Genomic DNA, 14,170 nt, shown 5'->3' with positions numbered 1-14,170 from the left:
ATTTTGGAGGTGGGTTGGTAACCCTAGTTTTTCTCGCGTTCATGGCAAGGACTGGGAATCGTTGTGGATGGAGCTTGTATCATATTCCCTTCTTGACGTCACTATGTCACAATCGTCGCCATATTGACAAGTTCTAGATAACTTCATCGCCAGAGGGGTAAAGATAGGTGTAGCTTCTATTTTGTCCTGTATAAGTTCATAAGATATGTTTAAGCATAAGTTTGTCACTGGTAACTTAGAAACTGGAGCTTGTCATGAAGTGAATGAGGTAGGTCATTGATTCGAGGTAAAGCGACGCCTGGTGACTGGGGCGCTGTCAAAGGCTTAGTACAGACTAAATAATAACTAGATGAACTGAAAAATTAACCAATTTGTAGTTCTCGAACTAGTTATCTCGAACTGTAAGTCGTCTCTCAGAAGCATTACGAAGTGTGTCGCACTTTCTCTATTTTTATTTACTCTTAATATATATACTAAAGTACAAATTGATACTGATTTTTTTATATTATTATTATTATTCAAAGGGGCACTTTAAAGTAATCCGATTTTGACAGGGAAAATAGAATTTACCGTTATAGGCTTAGGAGCTAAGGGCTTTCAACTATAGTTTCTTGTTTGCCTAAAATCCAGGCAAAGCTCACATCCTAAGAAAAACCTCCCGTATTCCATTTCTATCATCCTATCGTCGTGTTGAAGAGCTTTTAAAAAACATTTAAGGAGCGGCAAGAAGAAGGGAAAGAAGCGGCTTGAAACAAGCTCCCTTCAAGTTAAGAGTGAAAAGAAACGCGCAGAGTAAATTCAATTAAATCTCCGAGAGAAGACGCGAGTCCGTCCGTGACTAGAGTTTTAAAACAAATTTGTTCCCGGTAAGGAAGGACAAAAAATAAAGGGTGAATTTGAAAGACAGCCTGCGAGAGTGAAAGTGACATTAGAGAGACAAAACCACGTAACTGCAACTCGCTCGAAACGTTTATGTTAACCATTCTACTCGCAAATTTCTATGAAAACTCTGTTGATTTGGTATCAGCATAAGTTTGACACTGGTAACTTAGAAACTGGAGCTTGTCATGAAGTGAATAAGAGAGGTCATAGATTCAGGGTAAAGCGACGCCTGTTGACTAGGGCGCTGTCAAAGGGAAGGACATACTAAATAGGAAGATGGACTGCAAAATTAACCACCACCGAGTGTAGGACTTCAATTCTCGCTTATCGTTCTCGAACTAGTTCGAGCTGTAAGTCTCTCGGTAGCATTACGAAGTATAGGGGTGTCATACTTATAGAACATATCTTATAAACTTATGGTAAGAGTACTTGGAAAATGAATAGGTTTTAAGTTGAAGTGTTCTTGAATATGACAGAAGAATTCCTCTCGTTAAAACTAATTTAAAACTTTTAATTAGAAAAGTCATTAGAGTGGTTTAATTAATTTATAAGTTTCAGGTTCATACTTTAATTAAGATATTTTATACAAATCTTGATTAAAAATTTTCTACAATCGTATATAAGTAGTGTTTCTTAATTTATCTTTAACAGAGTATCATGTCCTCCCAACCGAAAGACGAAGAAATCTTCATGTCCAACGAAAGTCAACTGGAAATCGCAAACCACGCCCATAACCTATCGCAGGCTCAGACTGTTCGGAACATGACTATCTTAATGGATAGAGTCCGAGCTCTCATGAGCAATCGAACTATTGACGACAAAGCCCTGATTGGTCTACTTATCGCCTACGTATTACTTATTCTAACCGGGGCCACGGGGAATGGCCTCGTGTGTTTAGCCGTGGCCAGAAAACCACAAATGAGGACTGCCAGGTAAGAGCGAAATTTACAAGTTACTTAATCCTTTCTCTTCAATGTTTTGCGTACCAATTTCAGGAACGTATTTATTATAAACTTGGCTATTTCCGACTTGATACTCTGTCTCTTTACCATGCCTTTTTCATTGGTGGAGATTGTCCTCAAGTTTTGGCCATTGGGTATCTTGACGTGCAAGTTGGTAGCGGGTCTCCAAGCGACCTCCATCTTCGTCTCAACCATCAGCATCACGGCCATCGCCCTTGATAGATACAAAGTAATTTATCTGCATGGTACTAGTTTTAACAAAGATATTTAGAACTAATCTTTATTTCAAGGTCATTATCTACCCTACCCAAGAGGCTTGTAAACCGTTGAACGCCATTTTAACCTTGACGAGTATTTGGGTATTCGCCTTGCTGCTAGCTTTCCCCATGTTCTGGTTTAAGACCGTGGACCACGTCAATATCGCCGATTTTAAAATACCCTGGATCGATCACTTGGATTATTGTTGCGAAAAATGGCCCATCAAACACGGTGGAGGATTTTATTCCATTTTCACCATGCTCTTTCAATACGTTCTACCCATTATCATCGTCAGCGTCGCTTACGCTCGAATTGCCAAGAAGTTAAAATACAGAGTCGTATCAAAGGTAAAGAATCTCTTAAAATTAGCAAACTTTTGACATTTCTTTCGTGTCAACTAGTTTTTATTAACTTATTTTACAATCTAAAACATATTCTGGTCAAGAAAAAGAATAGATATCTACAATATACAATTTTAGATGATTTAGGATAAGATCTTATCAAATTTCTCGGTTAGGACGCTTATTGTAAACCTACTAAAATATACACAATGTTAGTTGGCACGCATTGTTAAAAATGTCAACTTCAGCTTTCGCGTTCTCGGCTGCTAAGAACGATGGGTCCCTAGTGACGTTCCCCGCATAAAAGGACCGCAAAACAACGAAGGTAATGCTGACATTGCGAAAGAGATAAAAAACATTGAACAATAGAACTTGGTCATACACCAAGGCTTACAGAGTAAACCTTGGGATAAAATTTCCATTCCATCATAAAAGAAGCCGTATGAAGTGAGAAACAAAAATGAATATCACTAGTAAAGTAAACACTGTTAGCTAAAGCCCGCTTTGAGGTACAAGCAAAAATATATCAAAAACAAGAGAGCCGATAGCCTAAGGACCTCTGTACCATCTACTGAAGGTCATTCGTGCGAGTGAATTAAGAACAGATGAGTACGAAAAAGTTTCCAACGCTTACTTTATTTCGGATAACAGGTGGCAAGTGTTAACGTGTTTCTTACTTGAGTACCCCGATGTCCAATTACAGTTTTTTTAGTAATGCCAAATACGTCAAATTATAGACTTTAGTAACAAAGAAACCCGGGGAAGTAAACTCAACTAAGGCCCTACAGGGTTGCCACAGAATTTTTATTTCAGAACTGACTGACTTATTCAAGTTATCTTAGAGCATTTAAAAGTCAATTTCCTAGACCAATTTTGCCACTAATCTTTTGTCTAAAAATGGCTTATAAATTTAATATTCTATAGCGCTATAAAATTCACAGGAATCCCAGGTTTTCCAGGCACTGTGGCAACCCTGTCTTATAGGTGACACTGATTAGCAGTGGATCTCTCGCTTGTACGAAAGGTAAAAGAAAGAAGAAAGGACCGAAGGAAAGGTTTTTGTCTTTTCTAAACGAAGATTGCCTCTAGAAATAATGGTACCTAGACTCCTAGGTCACTTGCAGACAACGCTAAAGAATAGTTAAGCCTAAATCATGTTTTTCTTTTGTTTTAACCTTCGTTATATCTAAGTTCTCGTGCTCCAAGCATCTTTTGATGAGAAAGTTCAGAAAAAAATAAAAAGGTGTCCTTGTAGTAGGTTAGAAGAACTCTCTTGACATCCAAAGTATTCAATCCTCTTTGATGTCTATCCGGATAATGCTGTTCTTTCTTTTGTTCTTCTTATTAGGAAGCTTTTAACTTAACACTCTTGCCTTCTATTCCAGTACTATTAGACTAATTGTACTTTCATCGTCAGGTTAATATTGTAAACGTTTTCTTTTTACTCTCCCGCGTGTATACAGGGAACGAAACTTCAAGAGAAACAAGAGCGGGACAAGAAACGCATGCGTAAGACCAACAGCCTGTTGATCGCCATTGCCATCATCTTCGTCATCAGTTGGCTTCCCTTGAATATCTTGAACATCTTGGCCGAATTCTACTTTCCCTTTGACAACTCGGAGTTCCGAATCGTTTTCGCTTGCTGCCACATGGTCGGCATGAGCTCCGCCTGTTCAAACCCACTACTCTACGGTTGGCTGAACGACAACTTCAAGAAAGAGTTCCGGGAAATCTTCTCGACTTGCGCATCGGGTTCCGTCACAACTATGACCACATTTAACAAAAGCGAAACGTCCGCCGCCATGGCAAATGCTCGGGATCGTACAGAGTCCGTCGTACTTTACAAGAACAACTCCGAGGCAAATGGTAATGGCGGCAAAAGCCTTCCGCAAGTAGACTCAACTACCGGAAGGTCAACGGAAAAGTTTGACACCATTGTTGTTAGCTCCTCGAAATGAGTAAATCTGTAACCCCCACGGTCGAATGAATGCCTTTAAATATTTAACTTTGATTGTTGAAACCGAACCTATATAAAAAGAAAAAAAATGAGTATTTTTATTGTGATTTGAATTAAATACGCGTAATTACATAAGTTTATAAGATATGTTCACTATAAGTTTGTCACTGGTAACAACCTGGAGCTTGTCATGAAGTGACGTAGGTCATAGATTTGAGGTAAATAGATGCCTGGTGACTAAATAGGAACTGCAAAATTAACCACCGAGTGTAGTCATGCAATTCTCGCTTGTCGTTCTCGAACAAGCTCTTAGTAGTAAGTCTCTAGCATTACGAACTTGTATAGGAAGTGTCATACTTATGGAGCATGTCTTAATAAATTTATGGTATTTATCGAAGTAAATTAAGCCAAAGTCATTAATTTTTGGCTTAATTTAGTTCTGACGCCGATAATTTAAAAGTTGCTCAAATTTATCCAATCAGTGTGAGCGGCTCATATGGATCATGATGGAAAGAAAGTATGTAAATGTCTGTTTGTTTTGTAAATCTTTGAAAACAATCGCCATATGTAAATAAGTGATGTTGTAATTAAGCGGCCATCGTTTTGAACAGTGCGTTTAATAAAATACACATACTAATTTATTTTAAACGATTCAACAAATTTGAATACATTATAATCACGCGCTATCGTACACTGATTTAAATTTTGATTTTTAATTAATATTTTCGGAGCTCATTGCTGATTCTAAATAAACATGAATATATTTAATTAATTCGAGATACATGTGTATAACGTTATATTAAATACTATTAAAATTACAATAAAAGTTCCACTGGTGTGTCTGTGTGTTTGTGTAGTTTCTCAAATCCGTTATTTATTGTAAGACTTTGAAAATTGGCACGAAATAACAACTTCTAATGTGACGTCACGTATGGTGTCAATACATAAATAAAACGCGTAATTTTAGCTTTAATTTGACCCCAAAAACGACTAAATCGGTACAGATTTAGGGAAAATACGAATATTATAAAAGAGTATCGTACACGCGTGTAATGCGGGATGGAGTTCTACAGGGGCCCGTAGGAAATACATTATTCGTTTTACCCCTGGAGGCTCGGCACACGCATTTCAATGGACGTCGTGGTATCAATCCTTCTCTAAGTAATTTGGCATAACAGCAGTGAGAAGTAGTAAAGGTATAAATTCCTGGTCATACTTATATTCTAATTGATCAAGCATTTGAGTTTTACTGTTATTTAACGTGTTTCATTTGCCAATTCATATTCATAGCTTGTTTCCTGTGCCACGGTCGGGAAGGTAATCAAACGAAAGAGGGGATCGACACTATTCTGGGATAAAGGAGGGCTTCTCATATTACACGGCGCCAGCAAGTTTCAACGAAGCGTACTTTTTGTTTTTATATCTATATACTTTTGTTTATGCTTTATAAATGTACTATAGAATAAATAAAATGAAATAATTGTTCGTCGATTTAATGAATCTCATTTTTATTGCTTTTCTTGTCAATAAAGTTACAGGCATACATATGATCATTAATAAATAAATCACTTTTTCGCACTGTTAAAGGCAGTGCGTCGAGGGGCTATTCACTAATGAAAATTTTCTTTTATTGGTGATTTTTATTGATGCTTTTAAAAAGGATAGGGATTCATTGGTGATTTAAAATGGATGGGGATTAATGGTTGCGTCTGGATTACGAGTAATCACCGAGGGGCTACTCACTAAAAACTCGTTAGTGATTTTAAACGAGATTGGGATTATGGGTTACATAGGGGCTACGGGTTATTGTTCGTATTCACACATTTGCCGCTAGGGGCGCTGTATACGTAGTTACGTATTTACTGACATCTAAAACTTGATAAAATTCTGCTAAACTTTCGTGTAAGCAAGATATATAGTTCATAAATTGCCGCTAGGGGCGCTGTATACGTAGTTACGTATTTACTGACATCTAAACTTGATAAAATTCTGCTAAACTTTCGTGTAAGCAAGATATATAGTTCATAAATTGCCGCTAGGGGCGCTGTATACGTAGTTACGTATTTACTGACATCTAAAACATGCTGTAAGATTTGCCGCTAGGGCGCGCTGTCTTTAAAATTTAATAGGCCTATTTGAATTAGCGCCTACGTCACTCTTAGTAGGCCAGAATTTACTATAAAACTCGGACACCACTTGTCCAGTCTTCTTTTCTCTCTGCACCGGCGACCAGTCAACATCGTTCCCTGATCAGCTCCTCGTAATCCGGACTTTCGAGGCCAATATTGGATGGAAAGCCACGTTTTACGCCGATGTTGGGACGTGACTCCAAGCTATCCGCCATTGAACGCCCATTGGAACGTTGAAATCAACGCGAAAGGTTAAGCCTAGTACGGTATGTGTGTTTAAGTCTTTCAATAATCCAAAGCCATCCAGCTAGCATTTTATTATTTTATTTAATCGTAGAGTTTAAATTATTTAGGTAGGGTTAATTGTTAGTTAATTATGTTTATTTATTGAAAATTAAGTACAATTTGAGGAAATTTCCAAACACAAGGTCAGTGAGACAAGGCTTAATTTAGAACATCTTAAATCAAGAACTTGGGCCTAAATTACGGGAAATTAAATTCTTTAAGTATTTTAAATAATAAAAATATAATTTTTGCAAATTAGGTCTCAATTAACGGCGCGAAACAATCTAAATTAAATCTCATTTATGATGTACGGGGGTGAGATTAAGTTGCATTAGGCTAAACCTTTAAGAATATTTTACCCGGGCCTCGGCCTAATCTTCAAGCTTTAACTTTACGCCGTCACTTTAAATTTGAATTAAATTAATGAGGGTATTTTTGAATTATTACGCGCAAATTAGAGATTCTAAAATTTCACTCATTGTGGCATATAATTATTTTAGATAAATTAAATAGTTTAAATGAAACAGCCAGGGTTAATGGGGTTAGTAAATGGACTTAATTTGCAGTAAATAGTAATCATTTAATTTTAATATGAACGGCGACCGCGAAGTTAAGGCTTGAGATTTCTATTTATCGGAATATTTATTTTTTTCTTCTTAAATTTCCGTAAATTATTATTTTGTTAGGACCTTAAAGTAGCCCTTAATTATTATTTGGCAAGGACTTAAATAGAATTTTAAAATCTCACTAAATATTATGGGAATATTATACTTCAATGTTTTTCTTATATTATTTTAATCTAAGGTATTTTTTTCCGTTAGTTATTATTTTGTTAGGACCTTAAAGTAGCCCTTTAGTTATAATTTGGCAATAGCTTAATATTAGTGAGATTTTTAAATTCTATTTACGGGAATATTTTACATAGTTTTTTCTAAGGTATTCTTTCCGCAAACTGATATTTTCTTAGAACCCCTTTAATTCTTATTAGGCAAAGGCTTAATATTTGTTATTAATATATTTTAATTTCTAGATTCGAATGATTTTCCTGGATATCGTGTTGTTGGTCATTCAGAGACGTTTCCTGGTAGATGACTTCGACGTTCAACTTACTTGGGAGTCCATCCGCTGTTAGAGGCACTCATTCCAGATGACATCTTCCTTGGATTCGCTATACAAGCTGTTTTCAACCTAGAAGAATTCATATATTTTTTAATATTACACTTGCAACTACTTAACTTTTTTTGAGCGTTAAACTTCAACTTACGTAACACTTTAATTATTTTTTTGTTGAAAATTTTTGTAAACACCTATTTTCATCTTTTTCTTGAATAAATTTTGCCTTAAACCCCTTTATTTATTTTCTTTGATTATAATTTCGATAAGATGGAAGGTTCAATTTTTTTCGCTTCAAACAGATAGCCTACATTTTGGGGTCCCTTTTTTAGGCTTTTTCAAGCTTATTAATTGAAAAAAAGGGCCAAAAAAAAAGGCAAAATTGGTAAAAAAAAGGGGCCCAAAAATACTACCCTAAGTCCAGCCTTTAAAAAATTGAAACCAAACCCAATATCGAAACTAAATCATGAAAACAAATAACGTGACCCAAGAAAAAAATTTTTTATTTAGAAAAAACAATTGAGGGGTTTACAAAAATTTTCAACAAAAAAATATTTAAAGCCTTCCGTAAATTAAAAATTGACCGAGTAAAATAAAATGAGGTAGTCACCGAGAAAATTTACGAATAAAATTAAATTAATCAGTTGAAAGTCTTCACGGTAATTCTCCAGATCAGCTTGATGGCCTTGTGTTTCGCAAATTCATGACAGACGCCATCTGGAATGAGGATCTTTAACAGCGGATTAACTCCCAAGTCTATCGAATGTTGAAATCGTCTACCAGGAAACGTCTCTGAATGACCAGCAACAGAATATCCAAGAAAATAATTCCCGTCTAAAATAGAAATAGATTAATAACAAATATTAAGACACTGCCTACTTAGAATTGCAACTTTAAAGGGGCTCACCGGCGCTGTTGGGGGGGAGACCACCCTTAGTTCAGGGGGTAAGCAATATGCTAACCAACAGTTTGACCCCCCTTCACCCCACCAGGTCCGGCAAGGCCCTTTAAGCCTAACAAATTTGGTTTATTTATCTTTAATTTAAAATAATTAGCTAGACTGAATTTGTGATAAATAATAATTAACTAACAATTAACTCTGGCTGTTTCATTAAAACTACTTAATTTATTAAAATAATAATAAACTATTTATTATTAAAAGGCTTACACTTGCTGCGCATTAAGAAGTTTGTTCATTCCAACATGGCGTCGCTTGATTCCAAAAGAGCATTCAATGGCGGAAAAGAGCTCTAGATTCTGGATGGATTCCTTGACGGCAAAGATCAAAATGGCTGACCGGCGACGAAAGGGGCCTTTCTTGGTTTTAAACGACTTCAAAATTCATAATCAAGTGATTTTCCAAGAGCAGAGAAGTAAACAATCTTCACTCCACGATGCCGATCATTGGAAAGAAAGAACTTTCGGCTTCTTCAGAACAGAAAGCAGACGATACAAATTGTTGTAAATTTAACCATGGAGTAATGACATTTTCCATGGAGTAGTTTAATTGGAGTACCATGGAGCAATATTTACGGAGATATATTGTAAGAAAATATAAAGGAACTCTCCTTCTCGCTCCAATTAAACTACTCCATGGAAAATGCCAATGGAAAACGGCATTACTCCATGGTTGAACTTTCTTTTATCAACTTGTGTCGTCTGCTTTTATGGAGAGACTTTTTGTTCTGGCATAGCCCACTCGATCACGCGCGTCACGACGCAAGCTGCTCGCGAGCAAGGCAGCGTCCGGGAGCACGGATCGAGTGGGCTATGGTTCTGGAGAGTGAAGAGGAGACTGGAGTAGACGATTCGACTACTCCAGTCTCCACTCTCCAGTAGACTACTCCAGTCTTCAGTCTTCACTCTCCAGAACAAAAAGTTTCCCCTTAAAAGCAGACGACGATCCTCCTGCAATCTGCCACCATGGAGCAATATTTACGGAGATATATTGTAACCAAATATAAAGGAACTTTCCTTCTCGCTCCAATTAAACTACTCCATGGTTGAATTTACAACAATTTGTGTCGTCTGCTTTCTGTTCTGAAGAAGCCGAAAGTTCTTTCTTTTCATTGATCGGCATCGTTGAGTGAAGATTGTTTACTTCTCTGCTCTTGGAAAATCACTTGATTATGAATTTTGAAGTCGTTTAAAACGAAGAAAGGCCCCTTTCGTCGCCGGTCAGCCATTTTGATCTTTGCCGTCAAGGAATCCATCCAGAATGCTCTTTTGGAATCAAGCGACGCCATGTTGGAATGAACAAACTTCTTAATGCGCAGCAAGTGTAAGCCTTTTAATAATAAATAGTTTATTATTATTTTAATAAATTAAGTAGTTTTAATGAAACAGCCAGAGTTAATTGTTAGTTAATTATTATTTATCACAAATTCAGTCTAGCTAATTATTTTAAATTAAAGATAAATAAACCAAATTTGTTAGGCTTAAAGGGCCTTGCCGGACCTGGTGGGGCGAAGGGGGGTCAAACTGTTGGTTAGCATATTGCTTACCCCCTGAACTAAGGGTGGTCTCCCCCCCAACAGCGCCGGTGAGCCCCTTTAAAGTTGCAATTCTAAGTAGGCAGTGTCTTTATATTTGTTATTAATCTATTTCTATTTTAGACGGGAATTATTTTCTTGGATATTCTGTTGCTGGTCATTCAGAGACGTTTCCTGGTAGACGATTTCAACATTCGATAGACTTGGGAGTTAATCCGCTGTTAAAGATAGTCATTCCTGATGGCGTCTGTCATGAATTTGCGAAACACAAGGCCATCAAGCTGATCTGGAGAATTACCGTGAAGACTTTCAACTGATTAATTTAATTTTATTCGTAAATTTTCTCGGTGACTACCTCATTTTATTTTACTCGGTCAATTTTTAATTTACGGAAGGCTTTAAATATTTTTTTGTTGAAAATTTTTGTAAACACCTCAATTGTTTTTTCTAAATAAAAAATTTTTTTCTTGGGTCACGTTATTTGTTTTCATGATTTAGTTTCGATATTGGGTTTGGTTTCAATTTTTTAAAGGCTGGACTTGGGGTAGTATTTTTGGGCCCCTTTTTTACTTTTTTTTACCAATTTTTCACAAATTTTTTTCTTTTTTAACCAATTTTTCCTTTTTTTGGCCTTTTTTTTCAATTAATAAGCTTGAAAAAGCCTAAAAAAGGGACCCCAAAATGTAGGCTATCTGTTTGAAGCGAAAAAAAATTGAACCTTCCATCTTATCGAAATTATAATCAAAGAAAATAAATAAAGGGGTTTAAGGCAAAATTTATTCAAGAAAAAGATGAAAAATAGGTGTTTACAAAAATTTTCAACAAAAATATAATTAAAGTGTTACGTAAATTGAAGTATAACGCTAAAAAAAAGTTAAGTAGTTGCAAGTGTAATAATAAAAAAAATATATGAATTCTTCTAGGTTGAAAACAGCTTGTATAGCGAATCCAAGGAAGATGTCATCTGGAATGAGTGCCTCTAACAGCGGATGGACTCCCATGTAAGTTGAACGTCGAAGTCATCTACTAGGAAACGTCTCTGAATGACCAACAACACGATATCCAAGAAAATCATTCGAATCTAAAAATTAAAATATATTAATAACAAATATTAAGCCTTTGCCTAATAAGAATTAAAGGGGTTCTAAGAAAATATCAGTTTGCGGAAAGAATACCTTAGAAAAAACTATGTAAAATATTCCCGTAAATAGAATTTAAAAATCTCACTAATATTAAGCTATTGCCAAATTGAAACTAAAGGGCTACTTTAAGGTCCTAACAAAATAATAACTAACGGAAAAAATACCTTAGATTAAAATAATATAAGAAAAACGTTTAAGTATAATATTCCCATAAATAGAATTTTAAAATCTCACTAAATATTAAGTCATTGCCAAATCAGATTTAAAGGGCTAATTCAAGGTCCTAACAAAATAATCATTTACGGAAAGAATACCTTAGATTAAAATAATATAAGAAAAACATTGAAGTATAATATTCCCATAATATTTAGTGAGATTTTAAAATTCTATTTAAGTCCTTGCCAAATAATAATTAAAGGGCTACTTTAAGGTCCTAACAAAATAATAATTTACGGAAATTTAAGAAGAAAAAAAACTAAATATTCCCATAAATAGAAATCTCAAGCCTTAACTTCGCGGTCGCCGTTCATATTAAAATTAAATGATTACTATTTACTGCAAATTAAGTCCATTTACTAACCCCATTAACCCTGGCTGTTTCATTTAAACTATTTAATTTATCTAAAATAATTATATGCCACAATGAGTGAAATTTTAGAATCTCTAATTTGCGCGTAATAATTCAAAAATACCCTCATTAATTTAATTCAAATTTAAAGTGACGGCGTAAAGTTAAAGCTTGAAGATTAGGCCGAGGCCCGGGTAAAATATTCTTAAAGGTTTAGCCTAATGCAACTTAATCTCACCCCCGTACATCATAAATGAGATTTAATTTAGATTGTTTCGCGCCGTTAATTGAGACCTAATTTGCAAAAATTATATTTTTATTATTTAAAATACTTAAAGAATTTAATTTCCCGTAATTTAGGCCCAAGTTCTTGATTTAAGATGTTCTAAATTAAGCCTTGTCTCACTGACCTTGTGTTTGGAAATTTCCTCAAATTGTACTTAATTTTCAATAAATAAACATAATTAACTAACAATTAACCCTACCTAAATAATTTAAACTCTACGATTAAATAAAATAATAAAATGCTAGCTGGATGGCTTTGGATTATTGAAAGACTTAAACACACATACCGTACTAGGCTTAACCTTTCGCGTTGATTTCAACGTTCCAATGGGCGTTCAATGGCGGATAGCTTGGAGTCACGTCCCAACATCGGCGTAAAACGTGGCTTTCCATCCAATATTGGCCTCGAAAGTCCGGATTACGAGGAGCTGATCAGGGAACGATGTTGACTGGTCGCCGGTGCAGAGAGAAAAGAAGACTGGACAAGTGGTGTCCGAGTTTTATAGTAAATTCTGGCCTACTAAGAGTGACGTAGGCGCTAATTCAAATAGGCCTATTAAATTTTAAAGACAGCGCGCCCTAGCGGCAAATCTTACAGCATGTTTTAGATGTCAGTAAATACGTAACTACGTATACAGCGCCCCTAGCGGCAATTTATGAACTATATATCTTGCTTACACGAAAGTTTAGCAGAATTTTATCAAGTTTAGATGTCAGTAAATACGTAACTACGTATACAGCGCCCCTAGCGGCAATTTATGAACTATATATCTTGCTTACACGAAAGTTTAGCAGAATTTTATCAAGTTTTAGATGTCAGTAAATACGTAACTACGTATACAGCGCCCCTAGCGGCAAATGTGTGAATACGAACAATAACCCGTAGCCCCTATGTAACCCATAATCCCAATCTCGTTTAAAATCACTAACGAGTTTTTAGTGAGTAGCCCCTCGGTGATTACTCGTAATCCAGACGCAACCATTAATCCCCATCCATTTTAAATCACCAATGAATCCCTATCCTTTTTAAAAGCATCAATAAAAATCACCAATAAAAGAAAATTTTCATTAGTGAATAGCCCCTTGACGCACTGCCTTTAACAGTGCTAAAAAGTGATTTACTTATTAATGATCATATGTATGCCTGTAACTTTATTGACAAGAAAAGCAATAAAAATGAGATTCATTAAATCGACAAACATTTATTTCATTTTATTTATTCTATAGTACATTTATAAAGTGTAAACAAAAGTATATAGATATAAAAACAAAAAGTACGGTTCGTTGAAACTTGCTGGCGCCGTGTAATATGAGAAGCCCTCCTTTATCCCAGAATAGTGTCGACCCCCTCTTTCGTACGATTACACAGGGAACAAGCCGTGAATAGGCTCATAACGCTGACGATCTCCAATATTATATCATAAGTATATAATATATGCTCCATAAGTATGACGCTTCGTACACTTTTTAATGCTAGCATAAGTTTATAAGATATGTTTCATAAGTGTGTCACCCGTTAATGAGAGTTTGTCATGAAGTGACATAGGCGAAACGTCATAGATTCTCGTAAAGCGACGCCTGGTGAGGCGCTGTCAAAGGCTTAGTATAGACTAAATAGGAGGATGGACTGCTAAACCGAGTGTAGTCAATTCTCACGTCGTTCTTGAACTAGCTCTCATTAAGCCACTAGCATTACGAAGTATAGGTAGTGACATACTTATGGAACATATCTTATAAACTTATGATGCTAGAGACT

The 14,170-nt window shown here is 35.7% G+C and overlaps 1 protein-coding gene and 2 long non-coding RNA genes across 9 annotated transcripts in view; 2 read left to right on the top strand and 1 right to left on the bottom strand.

Annotated features, from left to right (window-relative positions):
• The window catches only part of LOC149654765 (neuropeptide F receptor-like), a 28,681-nt gene extending 23,429 nt beyond the window's left edge, over positions 1–5,252 (top strand). For 3 of the 6 annotated variants that reach the window (XM_089846399.1, XM_089846395.1, XM_089846394.1), the window contains 4 exons: positions 1,534–1,814; positions 1,878–2,073; positions 2,135–2,449; positions 3,907–5,251. In XM_089846399.1, the coding sequence (XP_089702525.1) occupies positions 1,540–1,814; positions 1,878–2,073; positions 2,135–2,449; positions 3,907–4,401 (1,281 nt within the window). In that variant the 5' untranslated portion in view covers positions 1,534–1,539 and the 3' untranslated portion in view covers positions 4,402–5,251. Of the gene's footprint in view, positions 1–190; positions 269–1,533; positions 1,815–1,877; positions 2,074–2,134; positions 2,450–3,906 lie in introns of those variants that run through there. The other 3 variants (XM_089846397.1, XM_089846398.1, XM_089846396.1) reach the window with 2 other exon arrangements.
• A 1,640-nt stretch (positions 5,253–6,892) lies between these two features.
• Positions 6,893–9,565, bottom strand: LOC149654764 (uncharacterized). Of its 2 annotated transcripts, XR_016370729.1 has the most exons (5): positions 9,551–9,565; positions 9,096–9,355; positions 8,538–8,761; positions 7,925–8,002; positions 6,893–7,007 (listed from the first exon to the last, which is right to left on the bottom strand). It is a non-coding gene; the product is annotated as an uncharacterized LOC149654764 (long non-coding RNA). The 2 variants fall into 2 exon arrangements; XR_016370728.1 differs by having other exon boundaries at positions 6,893–8,002.
• Positions 9,566–9,796: 231 nt separating this feature from the next.
• Positions 9,797–12,603, top strand: LOC149654763 (uncharacterized). Its single transcript, XR_016370727.1, has 3 exons — positions 9,797–10,208; positions 10,543–10,766; positions 11,343–12,603. It is a non-coding gene; the product is annotated as an uncharacterized LOC149654763 (long non-coding RNA).
• The last annotated feature ends 1,567 nt before the right edge of the window (positions 12,604–14,170 follow it).

Source organism: Phalangium opilio, unplaced genomic scaffold (assembly GCF_054372755.1).
Source record: "Phalangium opilio isolate 3A_F unplaced genomic scaffold, DU_Popi_V2 ptg000079l_1, whole genome shotgun sequence".
Lineage (NCBI taxonomy): Eukaryota > Metazoa > Arthropoda > Arachnida > Opiliones > Phalangiidae > Phalangium > Phalangium opilio.
The sequence above is the reverse complement of the archived record's forward strand: the minus strand, read 5'-3'. Positions and strand labels throughout refer to the sequence as shown.